The sequence below is a fragment of the Triticum dicoccoides genome, chromosome 5A (assembly GCF_002162155.2).
Source record: "Triticum dicoccoides isolate Atlit2015 ecotype Zavitan chromosome 5A, WEW_v2.0, whole genome shotgun sequence".
NCBI classification, from domain to species: domain Eukaryota; kingdom Viridiplantae; phylum Streptophyta; class Magnoliopsida; order Poales; family Poaceae; genus Triticum; species Triticum dicoccoides.
Genome location: NC_041388.1, coordinates 53,562,986 through 53,587,033, shown reverse-complemented (window position 1 = coordinate 53,587,033; position 24,048 = coordinate 53,562,986). Strand labels below are relative to the sequence as shown.

Below are 24,048 nucleotides of genomic sequence, written 5' to 3'. Positions count from 1 at the left end.
GGCGCGCGGCCCATCTCTGGCCACCTCTCCTCTCTTCCACTAAGGCCCACTAAGGCCCATATACCTCCCGGGGGGTTCCGGTAACCTCCCGGTACTCCCGTAAAATCCCGATTTCACCCGGAACACTTCCGATATCCAAACATAGGCTTCCAATATATCAATCTTTATGTCTCGACCATTTTGAGACTCCTCGTCATGTCCGTGATCACATCCGGGACTCCGAACAACCTTCGGTACATCAAAATGCATAAACTCATAATATAACTATCATCGTAACCTTAAGCATGCGGACCCTACGGGTTCGAGAACAATGTAGACATGACCGAGACACATCTCCGGTCAATAACCAATAGAGGAACCTGGATGCTCATATTGGCTCCTACATATTCTACGAAGATCTTTTATCGGTCAGACCGCATAACAACATACGTTGTTCCCTTTGTCATCGGTATGTTACTTGCCCGAGATTCGATCGTCGGTATCCCATACCTAGTTCAATCTCGTTACCGGCAAGTCTCTTTACTCGTTCTGTAATACATCATCCCACAACTAACTCATTAGTTGCAATGCTTGCAAGGCTTAAGTAATGTGCATTACCGAGAGGGCCCAGAGATACCTCTCCGACAATCGGAGTGACAAATCCTAATCTCGAAATATGCCAACCCAACATGTACCTTTGGAGACACCTGTAGAGCTCCTTTATAATCACCCAGTTACGTTGTGACGTTTGGTAGCACACAAAGTGTTCCTCTGGCAAACGGGAGTGCATAATCTCATAGTCATAGGAACATGTATAAGTCATGAATAAAGCAATAGTAACATACTAAACGATCGGGTGCTAAGCTAATGGAATGGGTCATGTCAATCAGATCATTCAACTAATGATGTGATCCCGTTAATCAAATAACAACTCTTTGTCCATGGTTAGGAAACATAACCATCTTTGATTAACAAGCTAGTCAAGTAGAGGTATACTAGTGACACTCTGTTTGTCGATGTATTCACACATGTATTATGTTTCCGGTTAATACAATTCTAGCATGAATAATAAACTTTTATCATGATATAAGGAAATAAACAATAACTTTATTATTGCCTCTAGGGCATATTTCCTTCACTGAGGTAAACTACTCACACTTCATCGGAGAGGCTATGATGATGTAGAAGCCCTCCGTGATGACGGCCCTCTCCGGTGGAGCTCTGGAATAGGCCCCAAGATGGGATCTCGTGGATACAGAAAGTAGCGGCGGTGGAATTAGGTTTTTGGCTCCTGTTCTATTCGTTTGGGGGTACGTAGGTATATATAGGAGGAAGGAGAACGTCGGTGGAGCACTGAGGGGCCCACGAGGCAGGGGGCGCGTCCTAGGGGGGCGCCCGCCACCCTCGTGATCGCCTCTTTGATGCCTTGGCGTAGGGTCCAAGTCTCCTGGATCACGTTCGGTGAGAAAATCACGTTCCTGAAGGTTTCATTCCGTTTGGACTCCGTTTGATATTCCGTTTCTTCGAAACACTGAAATAGGCAAAAAAAACAGCAATTCTGGGCCGGGCCTCCGGTTAATAGGTTAGTCCCAAAAATAATATAAAAGTGGAAAATAAATCCCAATATAGTCCAAAACAGTAGATAATATAGCATGGAGCAATCAAAAATTATAGATATGTTGGAGACATATCAAATATCCATATCAAACGGAGTCCAAGTGGGATAAAAACTGATGGAGATTTTTTTTGGAATATATATGATTTTTGGGAAGAAAAATCCACGCGAGACGGTGCCCGAGGGAGGCACGAGGTAGGGGGGCACACCCCACCCCCTAGGCACGCCCCTGACCCTCGTGGCCACCCCGTAAGGAGGTTGGTGCCCTTCTTTCGCCACAAGAAAGCTAATATCCGGATTGAGATCGTGTTAAAATTTCAGCCCAATCGGAGTTACGGATCTCCAGGAATATAAGAAACGGTGAAAGGGAAGAATCTGGGAACGCGGAAACATAGAGGGACAGAGAGACAGATCCAATCTTGGAGGGGCTCTCGCCCCTCCCATGCCATGGAGGCCATGGACCAGAGGGGAAACCCTTCTCCCATCTAGGGAGAAGGTCAAGGAAGAAAAAGAAGGAGGGGCCCTCTCCCCCTCTCTTCCGGTGGCGCCGGAACACCGCCGGGGCCATCATCATCACCGCAATCTTCACCAACAACTTCACCGCCATCATCACCAACTCTTCCCTCCTATATGCAGCGGTGTAACCTCTCTCTTACCCGCTGTAATCTCTACTTAAACATGGTGCTCAACTCTATATATTATTTCCCAATGATGTATGGCTATCCTATGATGTTTGAGTAGATCCGTTTTGTCCTAATGGTTAATTGATGATCGTGATTGGTTTGAGTTGCATGTTTTATTATTGCTGCTGTCCTATGGTGCTCTCCGTGTCGCGCAAGCGTGAGGGATTCCCGCTATAGGGTTTGCAATATGTTCATGACTTTCTTATGGTGGGTGGCGTGAGTCACAGAAGCACAGACCCGAGTAAGTAGGTTGTTTGCATATGGGATAAAGAGGACTTGATACTTTAATGCTATGGTTGGGTTTTACCTTAATGATCTTTAGTAGTTGCGGATGCTTGCTACAGTTTCAATCATAAGTGCATATGATCCAAGTAGAGAAAGTATGTTAGCTTATGCCTCACCCTCATATAAAATTGCAACAATGATTACCTGTCTAGTTGTCGGTTGCCTAGGGACAAATAACTTTCTCGTAACAAAAAGCTCTCTACTAAAACTAATTTAGTTGTGTCTTTATCTAAACAGCCCCTATTTTTTATTTACACGCTCTTTATTACCTTGCAAACCTATTCAACAACACCTACAAAATACTTCTAGTTTCTTGTTCTAGGTAAAGCGAACGTGAAGCGTGCGTAGAGTTGTATCGGTGGTCGATAGAACTTGAGGGAATATTTGTTCTGCCTTTAGCTCCTCGTTGGGTTTGACACTCTTACTTATCAAAAACTGTTGCGATCCCCTATACTTGCAGGTTATCAAGACCTTTTTCTGGCGCTGTTGCCGGGGAGCAATAGTGTGGGGTGAATATTCTTGTGTGTGCTTGTTTGTTTTATCACTAAGTAATTTTTATTTGCTGTTCTTAATTGTTCTTTATCTTTAGTTATGGATATGGAACACGAAATACTAAAAAATTAGGTGTACTTGCTGCTCATGGAGATGAGGAACCTCCTAAAACCCTTGATGCTCGTTATGTGATAGATATTATGTACTACTTTGATAATATAGAGAAAACCCCATTCAATTTGGTAATGGGAGACACGTTGGATCAACATGAATACTTTAGGGATTATCGCTTGACTCAAAAAGGGAAACTATTATGGGATCAAATTTATATGTTGTATTGGTATGCTAGGCAACTATGCTTGAGATATGATTATACTTGTTGCTCTAGGATGAAGGATCCACACCTCCCCTTTTCATGTGAATTTAATGATAATGAAACTTTCGCTTCTTATGCTAGAGGTATATATAACTACTATGATGTGGAACAAATAGAAGAATTTGTTGCTTTTAAGGGTGCTCATGAAATTAAATCTTTGTTTGAAAAGTATGAAGCTTTTGATGATGATGTTTATAGGCCTGTAAATTTTGCTATATTGAAATATTGCTATGAGAATTATGAATACCATTCCTATATTGATGCACTTATTGAGAAAGTCTCCGCTGTCCAAGAAGAGACTAATATTCTGTAGGAGTCTATGGAAGAAGAAATTGACGAAACTGTGAGCTCATTAGATGAAAAAGATGAGGAGGAGAGCGAAGAACAAAAGGAGGAAGAGCGGATTGATCACCCGTGCCCACCTTCTAATGAGAGTAACTCTTGAACTCATACATTGTTTAATTCCCCTTCATGCTTACCGAAGGATGAATGCTATGATAATTGCTATGATCCCGTTGATTCTTTTGAAATATCCCTTTTTGATGATGCTTGCTATGCTTGTGGCCAAGAGGCCAATATGAATTATGCTTATGGAGATGAACTTGCTATAGTTCCTTATGTTAAACATGAAATTGTTGCTATTGCACCCACGCATGATAGTCCTATTATCTTTTTGAATTCTCCCAACTACACTATATTGGAGAACTTTACCCTTATTAAGGATTATATTGATGGGTTGCCTTATACCGTTACACATGATGATTTTGATAAATATAATATGCATGTGCTTGCTGCTCCTACTTGCAATTATTATGAGAGAGTAACTATATCTCCACCTCTCTATGTTTCCAATATGATAAAATTGCAAGAAACTGTTTATACTATGCATTGGCCTTTACTATGTGTGCATGAATTGTTCTTTTATGACATGCCGATGCATAGGAAGAGAGTTAGACTTCATCATTACATGATATATGTTGCTTTGTGCTCACTACTAAATTACAAATCATTGCTAATTAAAATTGGCTTTGATATACCTTGGGATCCGGGTGGATTCACTACTTGAGCACTATATGCCTAGCTTAATGGCTTTAAAGAAAGCGCTGCCAGGGAGACAACCCAGAAGTTTTAGAGAGTCATTTATTTCTGTTGAGTCCTTTAATATAGTTTAAAAACAACAAAAATAAAGAGGGGAACCCAAAACTTTTCAAAAAGAAAAGCGAAAGTGAGAAAGACAAGCATTGTTGAAGTGGGAGCTAGCCTTGAACTTTGTTCATGCTCACGGAAACTTTGTGAATCTTTATTACAAAAACTTTTCAACAAAAATAATTATCCCCTTATACAATTCCATTGTATTATTAAAATAATGTGCCAAGATTTGCCTTTAGGATGTTTACTTTGCTTGTTGGTTTGTACGGTGCAGGACAGAAACTTTGGCTCTAGTGCGCAATTTTACATTTTTTACTGGAACGTCAAATGGTTCTGATTCTTTTTTCACTGTATTTATATAAAAATTGTTTATTTTTCCTAATTTTGGAAGAATTTTTCAAGTATCATAAGTATGGTGAATGTTCAGATTATTACAGACTGTTCTGTTTTACACAGATTCTGTTTTTGATGCATAGTTTGCTTGTTTTGATGAAACTATCGATTTATATCAGTGGATTAAGCCATGGAAAAGTTATACTACAATAGCTATAATGAAAAAACAAAATATAAATTGGTTTGCAACAGTACTTAGAGTGGTGATTTGCTTTATTATACTAACAGATCTTACCGAGTTTTCTGTTGAAGTTTTGTGTGGATGAAGTGTTCAATGATCGAGAAGGTCTCGATGTGATAAGAAGGAAGAGAGGCAAGAGCTCAAGCTTGGGGATTCCCTAGGCAACCCAAGTAAATAGTCAAGGAGACTCAAGCATCTAAGCTTGGGGATGCCCCGGAAGGCATCCCCTCTTTCTTCAACAAGTATCGGTATGTTTTCAGATTCGTTTCATTCATGTGATATGTGCAATCTTGGAGAGTCTTTTGCATTTAGTTTTCATTTTTCTTTTATGCACCATGCTGGTATGAGATAGTCCTTGGTTGATTTATAGAATGCTCTATGCACTTCACTTATATCTTTTGAGTATGGCTTTATAGAATGCTTCATGTGCTTCACTTATATCATTTGAAGTTTGGATTGCATGTTTCTCTTTACATAGAAAACCGCCATTTGTAGAATGCTCTTTTGCTTCACTTAGATTTGTTAGAGCATGGGCATATCTTTTGTAGAAATAATTAAACTCTCTTTCTTCACTTATATATATTTAGAGAGATGACAGGAACTGGTCATTCACATGGTTAGTCATAAAATCCTACATAAAACTTGTAGATCACTGAATATGATATGTTTGATTCCTTGCAATAGTTTTGCGATATAAAGATGGTGATATTAGAGTCATGCTAGTGGGTAGTTGTGGATTAGTAGAAATACTTGTGTTGAGGTTTGTGATTCCTGTAGCATGCACGTATGGTGAACCGTTATGTAACAAAGTCGGAGCATGAGGTATTTATTGATTGTCTTCCTTATGAGTGGCGGTCGGGGACGAGCGATGGTCTTTTCCTACCAATCTATTCCCCTAGGGGCATGCGTAGTACTACTTTGCTTCGAGGGCTAATAAACTTTTGCAATAAGTATATGAGTTCTTTGTGACTAATGTTGAGTCCATGGATTATACGCACTCTCACCCTTCCATCATTGCTAGCCTCTTCGGTATCGTGCATTGCCCTTTCTCACCTCGAGAGTTGGTGCAAAATTCGCCGGTGCTTCCAAACCCCGTGATATGATACGCTCTATCACACATAAGCCTCCTTATATCTTCCTCAAAACAGCCACCATACCTACCTATCATGGCATTTCCATAGCCATTCCGAGATATATTGCATGCAACTTCCATCATCATCATATACATGACTTGATCATTCATTGTCATATTGCTTTGCATGATCGTAAGATAGCTAGCATGATGTTTTCATGGCTTGTCCATTTTTTGATGTCATTGCTACGCTAGATCATTGCACATCCCGGTACACCACCGGAGGCATTCATATAGAGTCATATCTTTGTTCTAGTATTGAGTTGTAATATTGAGTTGTAAGTAAATAAAAGTGTGATGATCATCATTATTAGAGCATTGCCCAAAGAAAAAAAGGGGGCCAAAGAAGCCTGCAAAAAAAGAAAATATAAAAATATAAAAAAAGGAAAAGGGGGCAATGTTACTATCCTTTTACCACACTTGTGCTTCAAAGTAGCACCATGTTCTTCATATAGAGAGTCTCTTGAGTTATCACTTTCATATACTAGTGGGAATTTTCATTATAGAACTTGGCTTGTATATTCCAACGATGGGCTTCCTCAAATTCCCTAGGTCTTCATGAGCAAGCAAGTTGGATGCACACCCACTTAGTTTCAGTTTGAGCTTTCATATACTTATAGCTCTAGTGCATCCGTTGCATGGCAATCCCTACTCCTCACATTGACATCAATTGATGGGCATCTCCATAGCCCGTTGATTAGCCGCGTCGATGTGAGACTTTCTCCCTTTTTGCTTCTCCACACAACCTCCACCATCATATTCTATTCCACCTATAGTGCTATGTCCATGGCTCATGCTCATGTATTGTGTGAGGGTTGAAAAAGCTGAAGCGCGTTAAAAAGTCTGAACCAATTGCTCGGCTTGTCATCGGGGTTGTGCATGATTTGAATATTTTGTGTGGTGAAGACGGAGCATAGCCAGACTATATGATTTTGTAGGGATAACTTTCTTTGGCCTTGTTATTTTGAAAAGACATGATTGCTTTATTAGTAGGCTTGAAGTATTATTGTTTTTATGTCAAATGATAGACTATTGCTTTGAATCACTCGTATCTTAATATTCATGCCATGATTAGATACATGATCAAGATTATGCTAGGTAGCATTCCACATCAAAAATTATCTTTATTATCATTTACCTACTCGAGGACGAGCAGGAATTAAGCTTGGGGATGCTGATACGTCTCCGTCTTATCTATAATTTTTTATTGTTCCATGCCGATATTCTACAACTTTCATATGCTTTTGGCAACTTTTTATACTATTTTTGGGACTAACATATTGATCCAGTGCCCAGTGCCAGTTCCTGTTTGTTGCATGTTTTTTGTTTCGCAGAATATTCATATCAAACGGAGTCCAAACGGGATAAAAACTGATGGAGATTTTTTTGGAATATATATGTTTTTAGGAAGAAAAATCCACGCAAGACGGTGCCCGAGGGAGGCACGAGGCAGGGGGGCGCGCCCCACCCCCCTGGGCACGCCCCTGACCCTCATGGACACCCTGTAAGGCGGTTGGTGCCCTTCTTTCGCCGCAAGAAAGCTAATATCCGGATAGAGATCATGTTAAAATTTCAGCCCAATCGGAGTTACGGATCTCTGGGAATATAAGAAACGGTGAAAGGGAAGAATCTGGGAACGCAGAAACAGAGAGGGACAGAGAGATAGATCCAATCTCGGAGGGGCTCTCGCCCCTCCCATGCCATGGAGGCCATGGACCAGAGGGGAAACCCTTCTCCCATCTAGGGAGAAGGTCAAGGAAGAAGAAGAAGGAGGGGGCCCCTCTCCCCCTCTCTTCCGATGGCGCCGGAACACCGCCGGGCCATCATCATCACCACAATCTTCACCAACAACTTCACCGCCATCATCACCAACTCTTCCCCCCTCTATGCAATGGTGTAACCTCTCTCTTACCTGTTGTAATCTCTACTTAAACATGGTGCTCAACTCTATATATTATTTCCCAATGATGTATGGCTATCCTATGATGTTTGAGTAGATCCGTTTTGTCCTAATGGTTAATTGATGATCGTGATTGGTTTGAGTTGCATGTTTTATTATTGGTGCTGTCCTGTGGTGCTCTCCGTGTCGCGCAAGCGTGAGGGATTCCCTCTGTAGGGTTTGCAATACGTTCATGATTTTCTTATGGTGGGTGGCGTGAGTGACAGAAGCACAGACCCGAGTAAGTAGGTTGTTTGCGTATGGGATAAATAGGACTTGATACTTTAATGATATGGTTGGGTTTTACTGTAATGATCTTTAGTAGTTGCGGATGCTTGTTAGAGTTCCAATCATAAGTGCATATGATCCAAGTAGAGAAAGTATGTTAGCTTATGCCTCTCCCTCATATAAAATTGCAACAATGATTACCGGTCTAGTTGTCGGTTGCTTAGGGGCAAATAACTTTCTCGTAACAAAAAGCTCTCTACTAAAACTAATTTAGTTGTGTCTTTATCTAAACAACCCCTATTTTTCATTTACACGCTCTTTATTACCTTGCAAACCTATTCAACAACACCTACAAAATACTTCTAGTTTCATACTTGTTCTAGGTAAAGCGAACGTCAAGCGTGCGTAGAGTTGTATTGGTGGTCGATAGAACTTGAGGGAATATTTGTTCTGCCTTTAGCTCCTCGTTGGGTTCGACACTCTTTGTCGGTGTCAAAACCGGCGGATCTCGGGTACGGGGTCCCGAACTGTGCGTCTAAGGCGGATGGTAACAGGAGGCAGGGGACACGATGTTTTACCCAGGTCCGGGCCCTCTTGATGGAGGTAAAACCCTACGTCCTGCTTGATTATTCTTGATAATATGAGTAGTACGAGAGTTGATCTACCACGAGATCAGAGAGGCTAAACCCTAGAAGCTAGCCTATGGTATGATTGTATGTTGTCCTACGGACTAAAACCCTCTGGTTTATATAGACATCAGAGGGGGCTAGGGTTACACAGAGTCGGTTACAAGGAAGGAGATCTACATATCCATATTGCCAAGCTTGCCTTCCACGCCAAGGAGAGTCCCATCCGGACACGGGACGAAGTCTTCAATCTTGATCTTGTATCTTCATAGTCCAACAGTCCGGCCAAAGGATATAATTAGGTTGTCCGGATACCCCCTAATCCAGGACTCCCTCAGTAGCCCCTGAACCAGGCTTCAATGACGATGAGTCCGGCGCGCAGATTGTCTTCGGCATTGCAAGGCGGGTTCCTCCTCCGAATACTTCATAGAAGATCTTGAACACGAGGATCGTGTCCGGCTCTGCAAAATAAGTTCCACATACCACCATAGAGGGAATAATATTTACACAAGTCTAATCTGCTAACGTTCCCCGTAGTGTGACATCACACCATAGCCAGGTCTTTATTCGAATCGTTTTTCATGACCTGTCTCAGCGTGTTTCACGAGGCGGTTTCCTTGGCACGCCTTGTCGAAGCAGAGATCGTGTCCCCTTATTACGGGATTCCCATTAATACAGACGTGGGTAACCCAACCGCGCCATCAATTACGGCGCTTGGGGGATAAGCAAGTTTTACCAGGCTGGTGGGGGCGCATAGTTTTGTCCGCCCTTATAAAGGGATAAGGTCTCACCTTTTTCTACACATGCCTTCTTCCTCGTTGCCCATCCATTCTCGCGCACTCAAGCTCCAGCGCCCAAGTCCACATCCTTTTTCTCAACTCTCTCCAAACATGTCCGGAGCGGGAGGCAAGTGGATGGCCTCCTCCATCATGGAGGGACACATCAAAAAACTACGTGGAGCCGGATACTTAGCCACGAATATCACGCACCGGCTGCCAGCCGCGGGGCAGATCGTCCCTACCCCGGAACCTCACGAAATGGTGGTTTCCCTCCCCCACTTCGTCCGCGGACTGGGGTTTCCCCTCCATCCATTCGTCCATGGCCTTATGTTCTATTATGGGCTGGACTTTCATGATCTGGCCCCGAATTTCATCCTCAACATCTCGGCGTTCATCGTCGTGTGCGAGGCTTTCCTCCGCATCCGGCCCCACTTCGGCCTATGGCTGAAGAGCTTCAATATCAAGCCGAAGGTAGTAGGCGGCCAACATGCGGAATGCGGCAGAGCCATGGTGGGCAAAATGCCCAATGTTACATGGCTCGAGGGCTCCTTCGTGGAGACCATAAAGGGGTGTCAATCGGGGTGGTTCTACATCACCGAGCCGCGCGACACCAACTGGGTGGCGGCCCCCGAGTTTCGATCCGGAATCCCCATGCGGCTCACTTCCTGGAAGGAGAAGGACCTGTATTGGGGCTCATCGGTGGAGCTGGACGGACTCCAGAAGTGTATCCAGAACATGACAAGCAAGAAACTTAAGCTTGTCAACATAGTCCAGGTCATGCTTTTCCGCCGGATCCTCCCGTGTCAAGAACGGGCTTTCAACTTATGGGAGTTCGACCCGGCCCCGCACCAGACTCTGCGCGAGCTCTTTGACACGACGCATAAGGGCATCTGGAAGGTGCTGTTCAAAGGCGCCGAGGTCCTCCCTTCTCTTACCGAGGACCATGGGTTAAGCGCGAAGCGCCCTGCGAATCCGGTAAGCTCTGTACACTGGGTAGGGTATTTATTTCCCATAGCTTAACCATGTGCGGCGTCTGAGTGTTGGTTTCGTAGTAATTTCAAAAAATTTCCTACGCACACGCAAGATCATGGTGATGCATAGCAACGAGGGGAGAGTGTGATCTACGTACCCGGTAGATTGACAACGGAAGCGTTTGGTTGATGTAGTCGTACGTCTTCACGGCCTGACCGATCAAGCACCGAAACTACGGCACCTCCGAGTTCTAGCACACGTTCAGCTCGATGACGATCCCCAGACTCCGATCCAGCAATGTGTCGGGGAACAGTTCCATCAGCACGATGGCGTGGTGACGATCTTGATGTACTACTGCCGCAGGGCTTCGCCTAAGCACCGCTACAATATTATCGAGGACTATGGTGGCAGGGGGCGCTGCACACGGCTAAGAATAAGATCACGTGGATCAACTTGTGTTTCTCTGGGGTGCCCCTGCCTCCGTATATAAAGGACTAAAGGGGGAGGCCGGCCGGCCACATAGGGCGCGCCAGGAGAGTCCTACTCCCTCTGGGAGTAGGATTCCCCCCCAATCCTAGTTGGAATAGGACTCGCGGAGGGGGGAAAAGAGAGAGAGGGGCCGGCCCCCTCTCCTTGTCCTATTCGGACCAAGGGAGGGGAGGGGCGCGCGACCCATGTTGGGCTGCCTCTTCTCTTTTCCACTAAGGCCCAATATGGCCCATATAGCTCCCGGGGGGTTCCGGTAACCTCCCGGTACTCCGGTAAAATCCCGATTTCACCTGGAACACTTCAGGGAGAACACTTCTTGATAATTAGTGAGAGATCATCTTATAATGCTACCGTCAATCAAAGCAAGATAAGATGCATAAAAGATAAACATCACATGCAATCAATATAAGTGATATGATATGGCCATCATCATCTTGTGCTTGTGATCTCCATCTCCGAAGCACCGTCGTGATCACCATCGCCACCGGCGCGACACCTTGATCTCCATCGTAGCATCGTTGTCGTCTCGCCAAGCTTGTGCTTCCACGACTATCGCTACCACTTAGTGATAAAGTAAAGCATTACATCGCGATTGCATTGCATACAATAAAGCGACAACCATATGGCTCCTGCCAGTTGCCGATAACTCGGTTACAAAATATGATCATCTCATACAATAAAATTCAGCATCATGTCTTGACCATATCACATCGCAACATGCCTTGCAAAAACAAGTTAGACGTCCTCTACTTTGTTGTTGCAAGTTTTACGTGGCTGCTACGGGCTTAAGCAAGAACTAATCTTACCTACGCATCAAAACCACAACGATAGTTTGTCAAGTTGGTGCTGTTTTAACCTTCGCAAGGACCGGGCGTAGCAACACTTGGTTCAACTAAAGTTGGAGAAACTGTCACCCGCAAGCCACCTCTGTGCAAAGCACGTCGGGAGAACCGGTCTCGCGTAAGCGTACGCGTAATGTCGATCTGGGCCGCTTCATCCAACAATACCGCCGAACCAAAGTATGACATGCTGGTAAGCAGTATGACTTATATCGCCCACAACTCACTTGTGTTCTACTCGTGCATATAACATCAACATATAAAACCTAGGCTCGGATGCCACTGTTGGGTTTCATAGTAATTTCAAAAAATTTCCTACGCACACGCAAGATCATGGTGATGCATAGCAACGAGGGGAGAGTGTGATCTACGTACCCGGTAGATTGACAACGGAAGCATTTGGTTGATGTAGTCGTACGTCTTCACGGCCCGACCGATCAAGCACCGAAACTATGGCACCTCCGAGTTCTAGCACACATTCAGCTCGATGACGATCCCCGGACTCCGATCCAGCAAAGTGTCAGGGAAGAGTTCCATCAGCACGACGGCGTGGTGACGATCTTGATGTACTACTGCCGCAGGGCTTCGCCTAAGCACCGCTACAATATTATCGAGGACTATGGTGGCAGGGGGCGCCGCACACGGCTAAGAATAAGATCACGTGGATCAACTTGTGTTTCTCTGGGGTGCCCCTGCCTCCGTATATAAAGGACTAAAGGGGGGAGGCCGGCCGGCCACATAGGGCGCGCCAGGAGAGTCCTACTCCCTCTGGGAGTAGGATTCCCCCCCAATCCTAGTTGGAATAGGACTCGCGGAGGGGGGAAAAGAGAGAGAGGGGCCGGCCCCCTCTCCTTGTCCTATTCGGACCAAGGGAGGGGAGGGGCGCGCGGCCCATGTTGGGCTGCCTCTTCTCTTTTCCACTAAGGCCCACTATGGCCCATATAGCTCCCGGGGGGTTCCGGTAACCTCCCGGTACTCCGGTAAAATCCCGATTTCACCCGGAACACTTCCGATATCCAAACATAGGCTTCCAATATATCAATCTTTATGTCTCGACCATTTCGAGACTCCTCGTCATGTCCGTGATCACATCCGGGACTCCGAACAAACTTCGTACATCAAAATGCATAAACTCATAATATAACTGTCATCGTAACCTTAAGCGTGCGGACCCTACGGGTTCGAGAACAATGTAGACATGACCAAGACACGTCTCCGGTCAATAACCAATAGTGGGACCTGGATGCCCATATTGGTTCCTACATATTCTACGAAGATCTTTATCGGTCAGACCGCATAACAACATACGTTGTTCCCTTTGTCATCGGTATATTACTTGCCTGAGATTCGATCGATCGGTATCCCATACCTAGTTCAATCTCGTTACTGGCAAGTCTCTTTACTCGTTCTGTAATACATCATCCCGCAACTAACTCATTAGTCGCAATGCTTGCAAGGCTTAAGTGATGTGCATTACCGAGAGGGCCCAGAGATACCTCTCCGACAATCGGAGTGACAAAACCTAATCTCGAAATACGCCAACCCAACATGTACCTTTGGAGACACCTGTAGTACTCCTTTATAATCACCCAGTTACGTTGTGACGTTTGGTAGCACCCAAAGTGTTCCTCCGGTAAACGGGAGTTGCATAATCTCATAGTTACAGGAACATGTATAAGTCATGAAGAAAGCAATAGCAACATACTAAACGATCAAGTGCTAAGCTAACGGAATGGGTCATGTCAATTAGATGATTCACTTAATGATGTGATCCCGTTAATCAAATAACAACTCCTTGTTCATGGTTAGGAAACATAACCATCTTTTATTAACGAGCTAGTCAAGTAGAGGCATACTAGTGACACTTTGTTTGTCTATGTATTCACACATGTATTATGTTTCCGGTTAATACAATTCTAGCATGAATAATAAACATTTATCATGATATTAGGAAATAAATAATAACTTTATTATTGCCTCTAGGGCATATTTCCTTCACTGAGCTCCCATGCCTTTGACAGGACTGGGTGGAGACATCGGAGCAGATCAACTGTCCGACCCCTCTGCCCGACTTGCCCGGCACCACACCATGAAAAGTGGTGTTTGACGGCTTAAGATTTTTGTCGGTCAATCCCATGTTGTCGGTGTCAAAACCGGTGGATCTCAGGTAGGGGGTCCCAAACTGTGCGTCTAAGGCGGATGGTAACAGGAGGCAGGGGACACGATGTTTTACCCAGGTCCGGGCCCTCTTGATGGAGGTAAAACCCTACATCCTGCTTGATTATTCTTGATAATATGAGTAGTACAAGAGTTGATCTACCACGAGATTAGAGAGGCTAAACCCTAGAAGCTAGCCTATGGTATGATTGTATGTTGTCCTACGGACTAAAACCCTCCGGTTTATATAGACACCGGAGGGGGCTAGGGTTACACAGAGTCGGTTATAAGGAAGGAGATCTACATATTCGTATTGCCAAGATTGCCTTCCACGCCAAGGAGAGTCCCATCCGGACATGGGACGACGTCTTCAATCTTGTATCTTCATAGTCCAACAGTCCGGCCAAAGGATATAATCCGGCTGTTCGGATTCCCCCTAATTCAGGACTCCCTCACTCTTATTTATCGAAAACTGTTGCGATCCCCTATACTTGTGGGTTATCACTTATGCGAGACTAGTTCTACCGACGTGCTTTGCACACAGGTGGCTGGCGGGTATCAGTTTCTCCAACTTTAGTTGAACCGAGTGTGGCTATGCCCGGTCCTTGAGAAGGTTAAAACAACACTAACTTGACGAACTATCGTTGTGGTTTTGATGCGTAGGTAAGAACGGTTCTTGCTTAGCCCATAGCAGCCACATAAAACTTGCAACAACAAAGTAGAGGACGTCTAACTTGTTTTTGCAGGGCATGTTGTGATGTGATATGGTCAAGACATGATGCTATATTTTATTGTATGAGATGATCATGTTTTGTAACCGAGTTATCGACAGCTAGCAGGAGCCATATAGTTGTCGCTTTATTGTATGCAATGCAATCATCCTGTAATTGCTTTACTTTATCACTAAGCGGTAGCGATAGTCGTAGAAGCAATAGTTGGTGAGACGACAATGATGCTACTATGGAGATAAAGGTGTCGCGCCGGTGACGATGGTGATCATGACGGTGCTTCGGAGATGGAGATCACAAGCACAAGATGATGATGGCCATATCATATCACTTGTATTGTGCATGTGATGTTTATATTTTATGCATCTTATTTTGCTTTGATTGATGGTAGCATTATAAGATGATCTCTCACTAAATTTTAAGATAAAAGTGTTCTCCCTGAGTATGCATCGTTGCCAAAGTTCGTCGTGCCCAGACACCACGTGATGATCGGTTGTGATAAGCTCTACATCCATCTACAATGGGTGCAAGCCAGTTTTGCACACGCAGAATACTCAGGTAAAACTTGACGAGCCTAGCATATGCAGATATGGCCTCGGAACACTTAGACCGAAAGGTCAAGCATGAGTCATATAGTAGATATGATCAACATAGTGATGTTCACCATTGAAAACTACTCCATCTCACGTGATGATCAGACATGTTTTAGTTGATTTGGATCACGTGATCACTTAGATGATTAGAGGGATGTCTATCTAAGTGGGAGTTCTTAAGTAATATGATTAATTGAACTTTAATTTATCATGAACTTAGTCCTGGTAGTACTAGCATATCTATGTTGTAGATCAATAGCTCGCGTTTAGCTCCTCTGTTTTATTTTTGATATGTTCCTAGAGAAAACTAAGTTGAAAGATGTTAGTAGCAATGATGCGGATTGGATCCGTGATCTAAGGACTATCCTCATTGCTGCACAGAAAAATTATGTCCTTAATGCACCGCTAGGTGACAGACCTATTGCAGGAGCAGATGCAGACGTTATGAACGTTTGGCTAGCTCAATATGATGACTACTTGATAGTTTAGTGCACCATGCTTAACAGCTTAGAATCGGGACTTCAAAGATGTTTTGAACGTCATGGATCATATGAGATGTTCCAGGAGTTGAAGTTAATATTTCAAGCAAATACCCGAGTTGAGAAATATGAAGTATCCAACAAATTCTATAGCTAAAAGATGGAGGAGAATAGCTCAAGCAGTGAGCATGTGCTCAGATTGTCTGAGTACTACAATCGCTTGAATCAAGTGGGAGTTAATCTTCCAGATAAAATAGTGATTGACAAAATTCTCTAGTCACCATCACCAAGTTAGTAGAACTTCATGAGGAACTATAGTATGCAAGGGATGACGAAAATGATTCCCGAGCTTTTCATGATGATGAAATTGGTGAAGGTCGAAATCAAGAAAGAGCATCAAGTGTTGATGATTAACAATACCACTAGTTTCAAGAACAGGGCAAAGGGAAAGAAAGGGAACTTCAAGAAGAACGGCAAGCAAGTTGCTGCTCAAGTGAAGAAGCCCAAGTCTGGACCTAAGTCTGAGACTAAGTGCTTCTACTGCAAAGGGACTGGTCACTGGAAGCGGAACTGCCCCAAGTATTTGGCGGATAAGAAGGATGGCAAAGTGAACAATGGTATATTTGATATACATGTTATTGATGTGTACTTTACTAGTGTTCATAGCAACCCCTTGGTATTTGATACTGGTTCAGTTGCTAAGAGTAGTAACTCGAAACGGGAGTTGCAGAATGAACAGAGACTAGTTAAGGGTGAAGTAACGATGTGTGTTGGAAGTAGTTTCAAGAATGATATGATCATCATCGCACACTCCCTATACTTTCGGGATTAGTGTTGAACCTAAATAAGTGTTATATGGTGTTTGAGTTGAGCATGAATATGATTTGATCATGTTTATTGCAATACGGTTATTCATTTAAGTTAGAGAATAATTGTTATTCTGTTTACATGAATAAAACCTTCTATGGTCATACATACAATGAAAATGATTTGTTGGATCTCGATAGTAGTGATACACATATTCATAATATTTAAGCCAAAAGATGCGGAGTTGATAATGATAGTGCACCTTATTTGTGGCACTGCCGTTTGGGTCATATTGGTATAAAGCGCATGAAGAAACTCCATAATGATAGACTTTTGGAATCACTTGATTATGAATCACTTGGTACTTGCGAACCGTGCCTTATGGGCAAGATGACTAACCGCCGTTCTCCGAAACTGTGGAGCGAGCAACAGATTTGTTGGAAATCATACATACTGATGTATGTGGTCCGATGAATATTGAGGCTCGCAGCGGGTTTCGTTATTTTCTCACCTTCATAGATGATTTGAGCAGATATAGGTATATCTACTTGATGAAACATAAGTCTGAAACATTTGAAAAGTTCAAAGAATTTCAGAGTGAAGTGGAAAATCATCATAACAAGAAAATAAACTTTCTACGATCTGATCATAGAGGAGAATATTTGAGTTACGAGTTTGGTATTCATTTTGAAACATTGCAGAATAGTTTCGCAACACACGCCACTTGGAACACCACAGCGTAATGGTGTGTCCGAACATCGTAACCGTACTTTATTAGATATGGTGCAATCTACGATGTCTCTTACCGATTTACCACTATCATTTTGGGGTTATGCATTAGAGACAGCTGCATTCACGTTAAATAGGGCACCATCTAAATCCATTGAGACGAGACCGTATGAACTATGTTTTGGCAAGAAACCAAAGTTGTCGTTTCATAAAGTTTGGGGTTGCGATGCTTATGTGAAAAAGTTTCATACTGATAAGCTCAAACCCAAATCGGAGAAATGTGTCTTCATAGAATACCCAAAGGAGAAAGTTGGGTACACCTTCTATCACAGATCCGAAGGCAAGACATTCGTTGCTAAGAATGGATCCTTTCTAGAGAAGGAGTTTCTCTCGAAAGAAGTGAGTGGGAGGAAAGTAGAACTTGATGAGGTAACTGTACCTGCTCCCTTATTGGAAAGTAGTTCATCACAGAAACCAGTTCCTGTGACATCTACACCAATTAGTGAGGAAGCTAATGATGATGATCATGAAACTTCAGATCAAGTTACTACCAAACCTCGTAGGTCAATCAGAGTAAGATCCGCACCAGAGTGGTACGGTAATCCTATTCTGGAGGTCATGTTACTAGACCATGACGAACCTACGAACTATGAGGAAGCGATCATGAGCCCAGATTCTGCAAAATGGCTTGAGGCCATGAAATCTGAGATGAGATCCGTGTATGAGAACAAAGTGTATACTTTGGTTGACTTGCCCGATGATCAGCAAGCCATAGAAAATAAATGGATCTTCAAGAGGAAGACGGAAGCTGATAGTAGTGTTACTATCTACAAAGCTAGACTTGTCGAAAAAGATTTTGAAAAAGTTCAAGGTGTTGACTACGATGAGATTTTCTCACTCATAGCGATGCTTTAAGTCTGTCCGAATCATGTTAGCAAATTGCCACATTTTATGAAATCTGATAAATGGATGTCAAAACTACATTCCTTAATGGATTTCTTAAAGAGGAGTTGTATATGATGCAACCAGAAGATTTTGTCGATCCTAAAGGTGCTAACAAAATGTGCAAGCTCCAGCGATCCATCTATGGACTGGTGCAAGCATCTCAGAGTTGGAACATACGCTTTGATGAGTTGATCAAAGCATATAATTTTATACAGACTTGTGGTGAAGCCTGTATTTACAAGAAAGCGAGTTGGAGCACTACATCATTTCTGATAAATATATGTGAATGACATATTGTTGATCGGAAATAATATAGAATTTTCTGGAAAGCACAAAGGAGTATTTGAAAGGAGTTTTTCAAATAAAGACCTCGGTGAAGCTACTTACATATTGAGCATCAAGATCTATAGAGATAGATCAAGATGCTTGTTAAGTTTTTTCAATGAGTACATACCTTGACAAGATTTTGAAGTAGTTCAAAATGGAACAGTTAAAGAAAGAGTTCTTACCTGTGTTACAAGGTGTGAAATTGAGTAAGACTCAAAGCCCGACCACGATAGAAGATAGAAAGAGAATGAAAGTCATTCCCTATGCCTCAGCCATAGTTTCTATAAAGTATGCCATGCTGTGTACCAGATCTATTTGAAGGAATAATGCCCTGGAGGCAATAATAAAGTTATTATTTATTTCCTTATTTCATGATAAATGTTCATTATTCATGCTAGAATTTTACTAACCGGAAACATAATACATGTGTGAATACATAGACAAACAAAGTGTCACTAGTATGCCTCTACTTGACTAGCTTGTTAATCGAAAATGGTTGAGTTTCCTAGCCATGGACATGAGTTGTCATTTGATTAACGGGATCACATCATTAGGAGAATGATGTGATTGACTTGACCCATTCCGTTAGCTTAGCACTTGATCGTTTAGTATGTTGCTATTGCTTTCTTCATGACTTATACATGTTCCTATGACTATGAGATTATGCAACTCCCGTGTACCGGAGGAACACTTTGTGTGCTACCAAACATCACAACGTAACTGGGTGATTATAAAGGTGCTCTACAGGTGTCTCCAAAGGTACTTGTTGGGTTGGCGTATTTCGAAATTTGGATTTGTCACTCCGATTGTCAGAGAGGTATCTTTGGGCCCACTCGGTAATGCACATCACTATAAACCTTGCAAGCATTGTAACTAATGAGTTAGTTATAGGAGGATGTATTACGGAACAAGTAAAGAGACTTGCCAGTAAGGAGATTGAACTAGGTATTGAGATACCGACGATCGAATCTCGGGCAAGTAACATACCGATGACAAAAGGAACAACGTATGTTGTTATGCGGTTTGACCGATAAAGATCTTCGTAGAATATGTGGGAGCCAATATGAGCATCCAGGTTCCGCTATTGGTTATTGGCCGGAGACGTGCCTCGATCGTATCTACATAATTCTCGAACCCGTAGGGTCCGCATGCTTAAAGTTTCGGTTACGATTGTATTACGAGTTTTTGTGATTTGATGTACCGAAGGTAGTTCGGAGTCCCGTATGAGATCGGGGACATGACGAGGAGTCTCAAAATGGTTGAGACGTAAAGATCGATATATTGGACGACTATATTAGGACATCGGAAAGGTTCCGAGTGATTCGGGTATTTTTGGAGTACTAGGGAGTTACGGGAATTCACCGGGAGAAGTATTGGGCCATACGGGAATAGAGGAGAGAGGCCAAAAGGAAGGAGGCGCGCGCCCCCCCCCCCCTCTGGTCCGAATTGGACAAGGGGCGCAGCCCCCTTTTCCTTTTCCCTCTCCCCCTCTTTCCTTCTCTCCTACTCCGGAAAGGAAAGGGGAATCCTACTAGGACTTGGGAGTCCTAGTAGGACTCCCCACACTTGGCGCCCCCCCTCTAGGGCCAGCCTCTCCCTCCCTCCTTTATATACGGGGGCAGGGGGCACCTCTAGACACACAAGTTGATATGTTGATCTCTCACAGCCGTGTGCGGTGCCCCCCTCCATCATAATCCACCTCGATCATATCTTAGCGGTGCTTAGGTGAAGCCCTGCGTCAGTAGCATCATCATCACCATCATCATGCCGTCGTGCTGACGGAACTCTCCCTCGAAGCTCTGCTAGATCGGAGTTCGTGGGACATCATCGAGCTGAACGTGTGCTGAACTCGGAGGTGCCGTACGTTCGGTACTTGGATCGGTCGGATCGTGAAGACGTACGAGTACATCAACCGCGTTGTGCTAACGCTTCCGCTTTCGGTCTACGAGGGTACGTGGACACACTCTCCCCTCTCGTTGCTATGCATCACCATGATCCTGTGTGTGTGTAGGAAAATTTTGAAATTACTACGTTACCCAACAGTGGTATCCGAGCCTGGTTTTATGCGTAGATGTTATATGCACGAGTAGAACACAAGTGAGTTGTGGGCGATACTAGTCATATTGCTTACCAGCATGTCATACTTTGGTTCGGCAGTATTGTCGGATGAAGCGGCCCGGACCGACATTACGCGTACGCTTATGCGAGACTGGTTCTACCGACGTGCTTTGCACACAGGTGGCTGGTGGGTGTCAGTTTCTCCAACTTTAGTTGAACCGAGTGTGGCTACGCCCGGTCCTTGAGAAGGTTAAAACAACACTAACTTGACGAACTATCATTGTGGTTTTGATGCGTAGGTAAGAACGGTTCTTGCTCAACCCGTAGCAGCCACGTAAAACTTGCAACAACAAAGTAGAGGGCGTCTAACTTGTTTTTGCAGGGCACGTTGTGATGTGATATGGTCAAGACGTGATGAGATATAAGTTGTTGTATGAGATGATCATGTTTTGTTGAAGTTATCGGCAACTGGAAAAAGCCTTATGGTTGTCTTTCTATTGCATAAGATGCAAGCGCCCAAATAATTGCTTTACTTTATCACTATGCGATAGCAATAGTTGCAAGAGCAATAGTTGGCGAGACGACCATGTGACGACACATTGATATAGATCAAGATGATGGAGATCATGGTGTCATGCCGGTGACGATGGAGATCATGACGATGCTTTGGAGATGGAGATCAAAGGCACAAGATGATGATGGCCATATCATGTCATATATTATGATTGCATGTGATGTTTATCTTTTATACATATTATTTTGCTTAGTTCGGCGGTAGCTTTATAAGATGATCTCTCACTAAATTTCAAGGTATAAGTGTTCTCCCTGAGTATGCACCGTTGCGAAAGCTCTTCGTGATGAGACACCACATGATGATCGGGTGCGATAGGCTCTACGTTCAAATACAACGGGTGCAAAATAGTTGCACACGCGGAATACTCAGGTTAAACTTGACGAGCCTAGCATATGCAGATATGGCCTCGGAACACTAAGACCGAAAGGTCGAGCATGAATCATATAGAAGATATGATCAACATAGTGATGTTCACCATTGAAAACTACTCCATCTCACGTGATGATCGGACATGGTTTAGTTGATTTGGATCACGTGATCACTTAGATGATTAGAGGGATGTCTATCTAAGTGGGAGTTCTTAAGTAAGATGATTAATTGAACTTTAATTTATCATGAACTTAGTCCTAGTAGTATTAGCATATCTATGTTGTAGATGAATAGGTCGCGATGTTGCTCCCCGTTTATTGTGTTCCTAGAGAAAAACTATGTTGAAAAATGTTAGTAGCAATGATGCGGATTGGGTCCGTGATCTGAGGATTATCCTCATTGCTGCACAAAAAAATTATGTCCTTAATGCACCGCTAGGTGACAGACCTATTGCAGGAGCAGATGCAGACGTTATGAACGTTTGGCTAGCTCAATATGATGACTACTTGATAGTTTAGTGCACCATGCTTAATGGCTTAGAATCGGGGCTTCAAAGACATTTTGAATGCCATGGAGCATATAAGATGTTCCAAGAGTTGAAATTGGTATTTCATACTCATGCCCGTGTCGAGAGGTATGAGACCTCTGACAGTACTTTGCCTACAAGATGGAGGAGAATAGCTCAACCAGTGAGCATGTGCTCAGATTGTCTGAGTACTACAATTGCTTGAATCAAGTGGGAGTTAATCTTCCAAATAAGAGAGTAATTGACAAAGTTCTCTAGTCACTATCACCGAGTTACTAGAACTTAGTGATGAACTATAATATGCAAGGGATGACAAAAGTAATTCCCAAGCTCTTTGTGATGCTGAAATCGATGAAGGTAGAAATCAAGAAAAGCATCAAGTGTTGATGGTTGACAAAGACCACTAGTTCCAAAAAAAAGGCAAAGGGAATAAGGGGAACTTCAAGAAGAACGGCAAGCAAGTTGCTGCTCAAGTGAAGAAGCCTAAGTCTGGACCTAAGCCTGAGACTGAGTGCTTCTACTGCAAAGGGACTGGTCACTAGAAGTGGAACTGCCCCAAGTATTTGGCGGATAAGAAGGATGGCGAGGTGAACAAAAGGTATATTGGATATACATGTTATTGATGTGTACTTTCCTAGTGTTTATAGCAAGCCCTCGGTATTTGATACTAGTTCAGTTGCTAAGAGTAGTAACTTGAAACAGGAGTTGCAGAATGAATAGAGATTAGTTAAGGGTGAAGTGACGATATGTGTTGGAAGTAGTTCCAAGAATTATATGATCATCATCGCACACTGCCTATACTTTCGGGATTAGTGTTGAACCTAAATAAATGTTATTTGGTGTGTGCGTTGAGCAAGAATATGATTTGATCATGTTTATTGCAATACGGTTATTCATTTAAGTAAGAGAATAATTGTTATTCTGTGTACATGAATAAAACCTTCTATGGTTATACACCCAATAAAATGGTTTGTTGGATCTCGATCATAGTGATACACATATTCATAATATTAAAGCCAAAAGATGCAAAGTTAATAATGATAGTGCAACTTATTTGTGGCACTGCCATTTAGGTCATATTGGTGTAAAGCGCATGAAGAAAATCCATGCTGATGGGCTTTTGGAATCACTTTATTAATGAATCAGTAGATGCTTGCGAACCGTGCCTCATTGGCAAAGATGACTAAGACTCCGTTCTCCGGAACAATGGAGCGAGAAACTGACTTATTGGATATAATACATACTGATGTATGAGGTCCGATGAGTGTTGAGGCTCGCGGCGGGTATCGGTGTCAAAACCGGCGGATCTCGGGTAGGGGGTCCCGAACTGTGCGTCTAGGCCGGATGGTAACAGGAGGCAGGGGACACGAAGTTTTATCCAGGTTCGGGCCCTCTCGATGGAGGTAAAACCCTACGTCCTGCTTGATTAATATTGATGATATGGGTATTACAAGAGTTGATCTACCACGAGATCAGAGAGGCTAAACCCTAGAAGCTAGCCTATGGTATGATTGTTGATGTGTATGTTGTCCTACGGACTAGAACCCTTCGGTTTATGTAGACACCGGAGAGGGTTAGGGTTAAATAGAGTCGGTTACA

General features: G+C 43.2%; 1 protein-coding gene across 1 annotated transcript in view; it reads left to right on the top strand.

The window, feature by feature from the left end:
- LOC119299176 (DNA topoisomerase 2-like) overlaps positions 1-24,048 on the top strand; it is a 61,794-nt gene that overhangs the window by 7,059 nt on the left and 30,687 nt on the right. Inside the window, exon 3 of the mRNA XM_037576428.1 lies at positions 9,856-9,862. Within this exon, the coding sequence (XP_037432325.1) occupies positions 9,856-9,862 (7 nt within the window). The remainder of the gene's footprint in view (positions 1-9,855; positions 9,863-24,048) is intronic.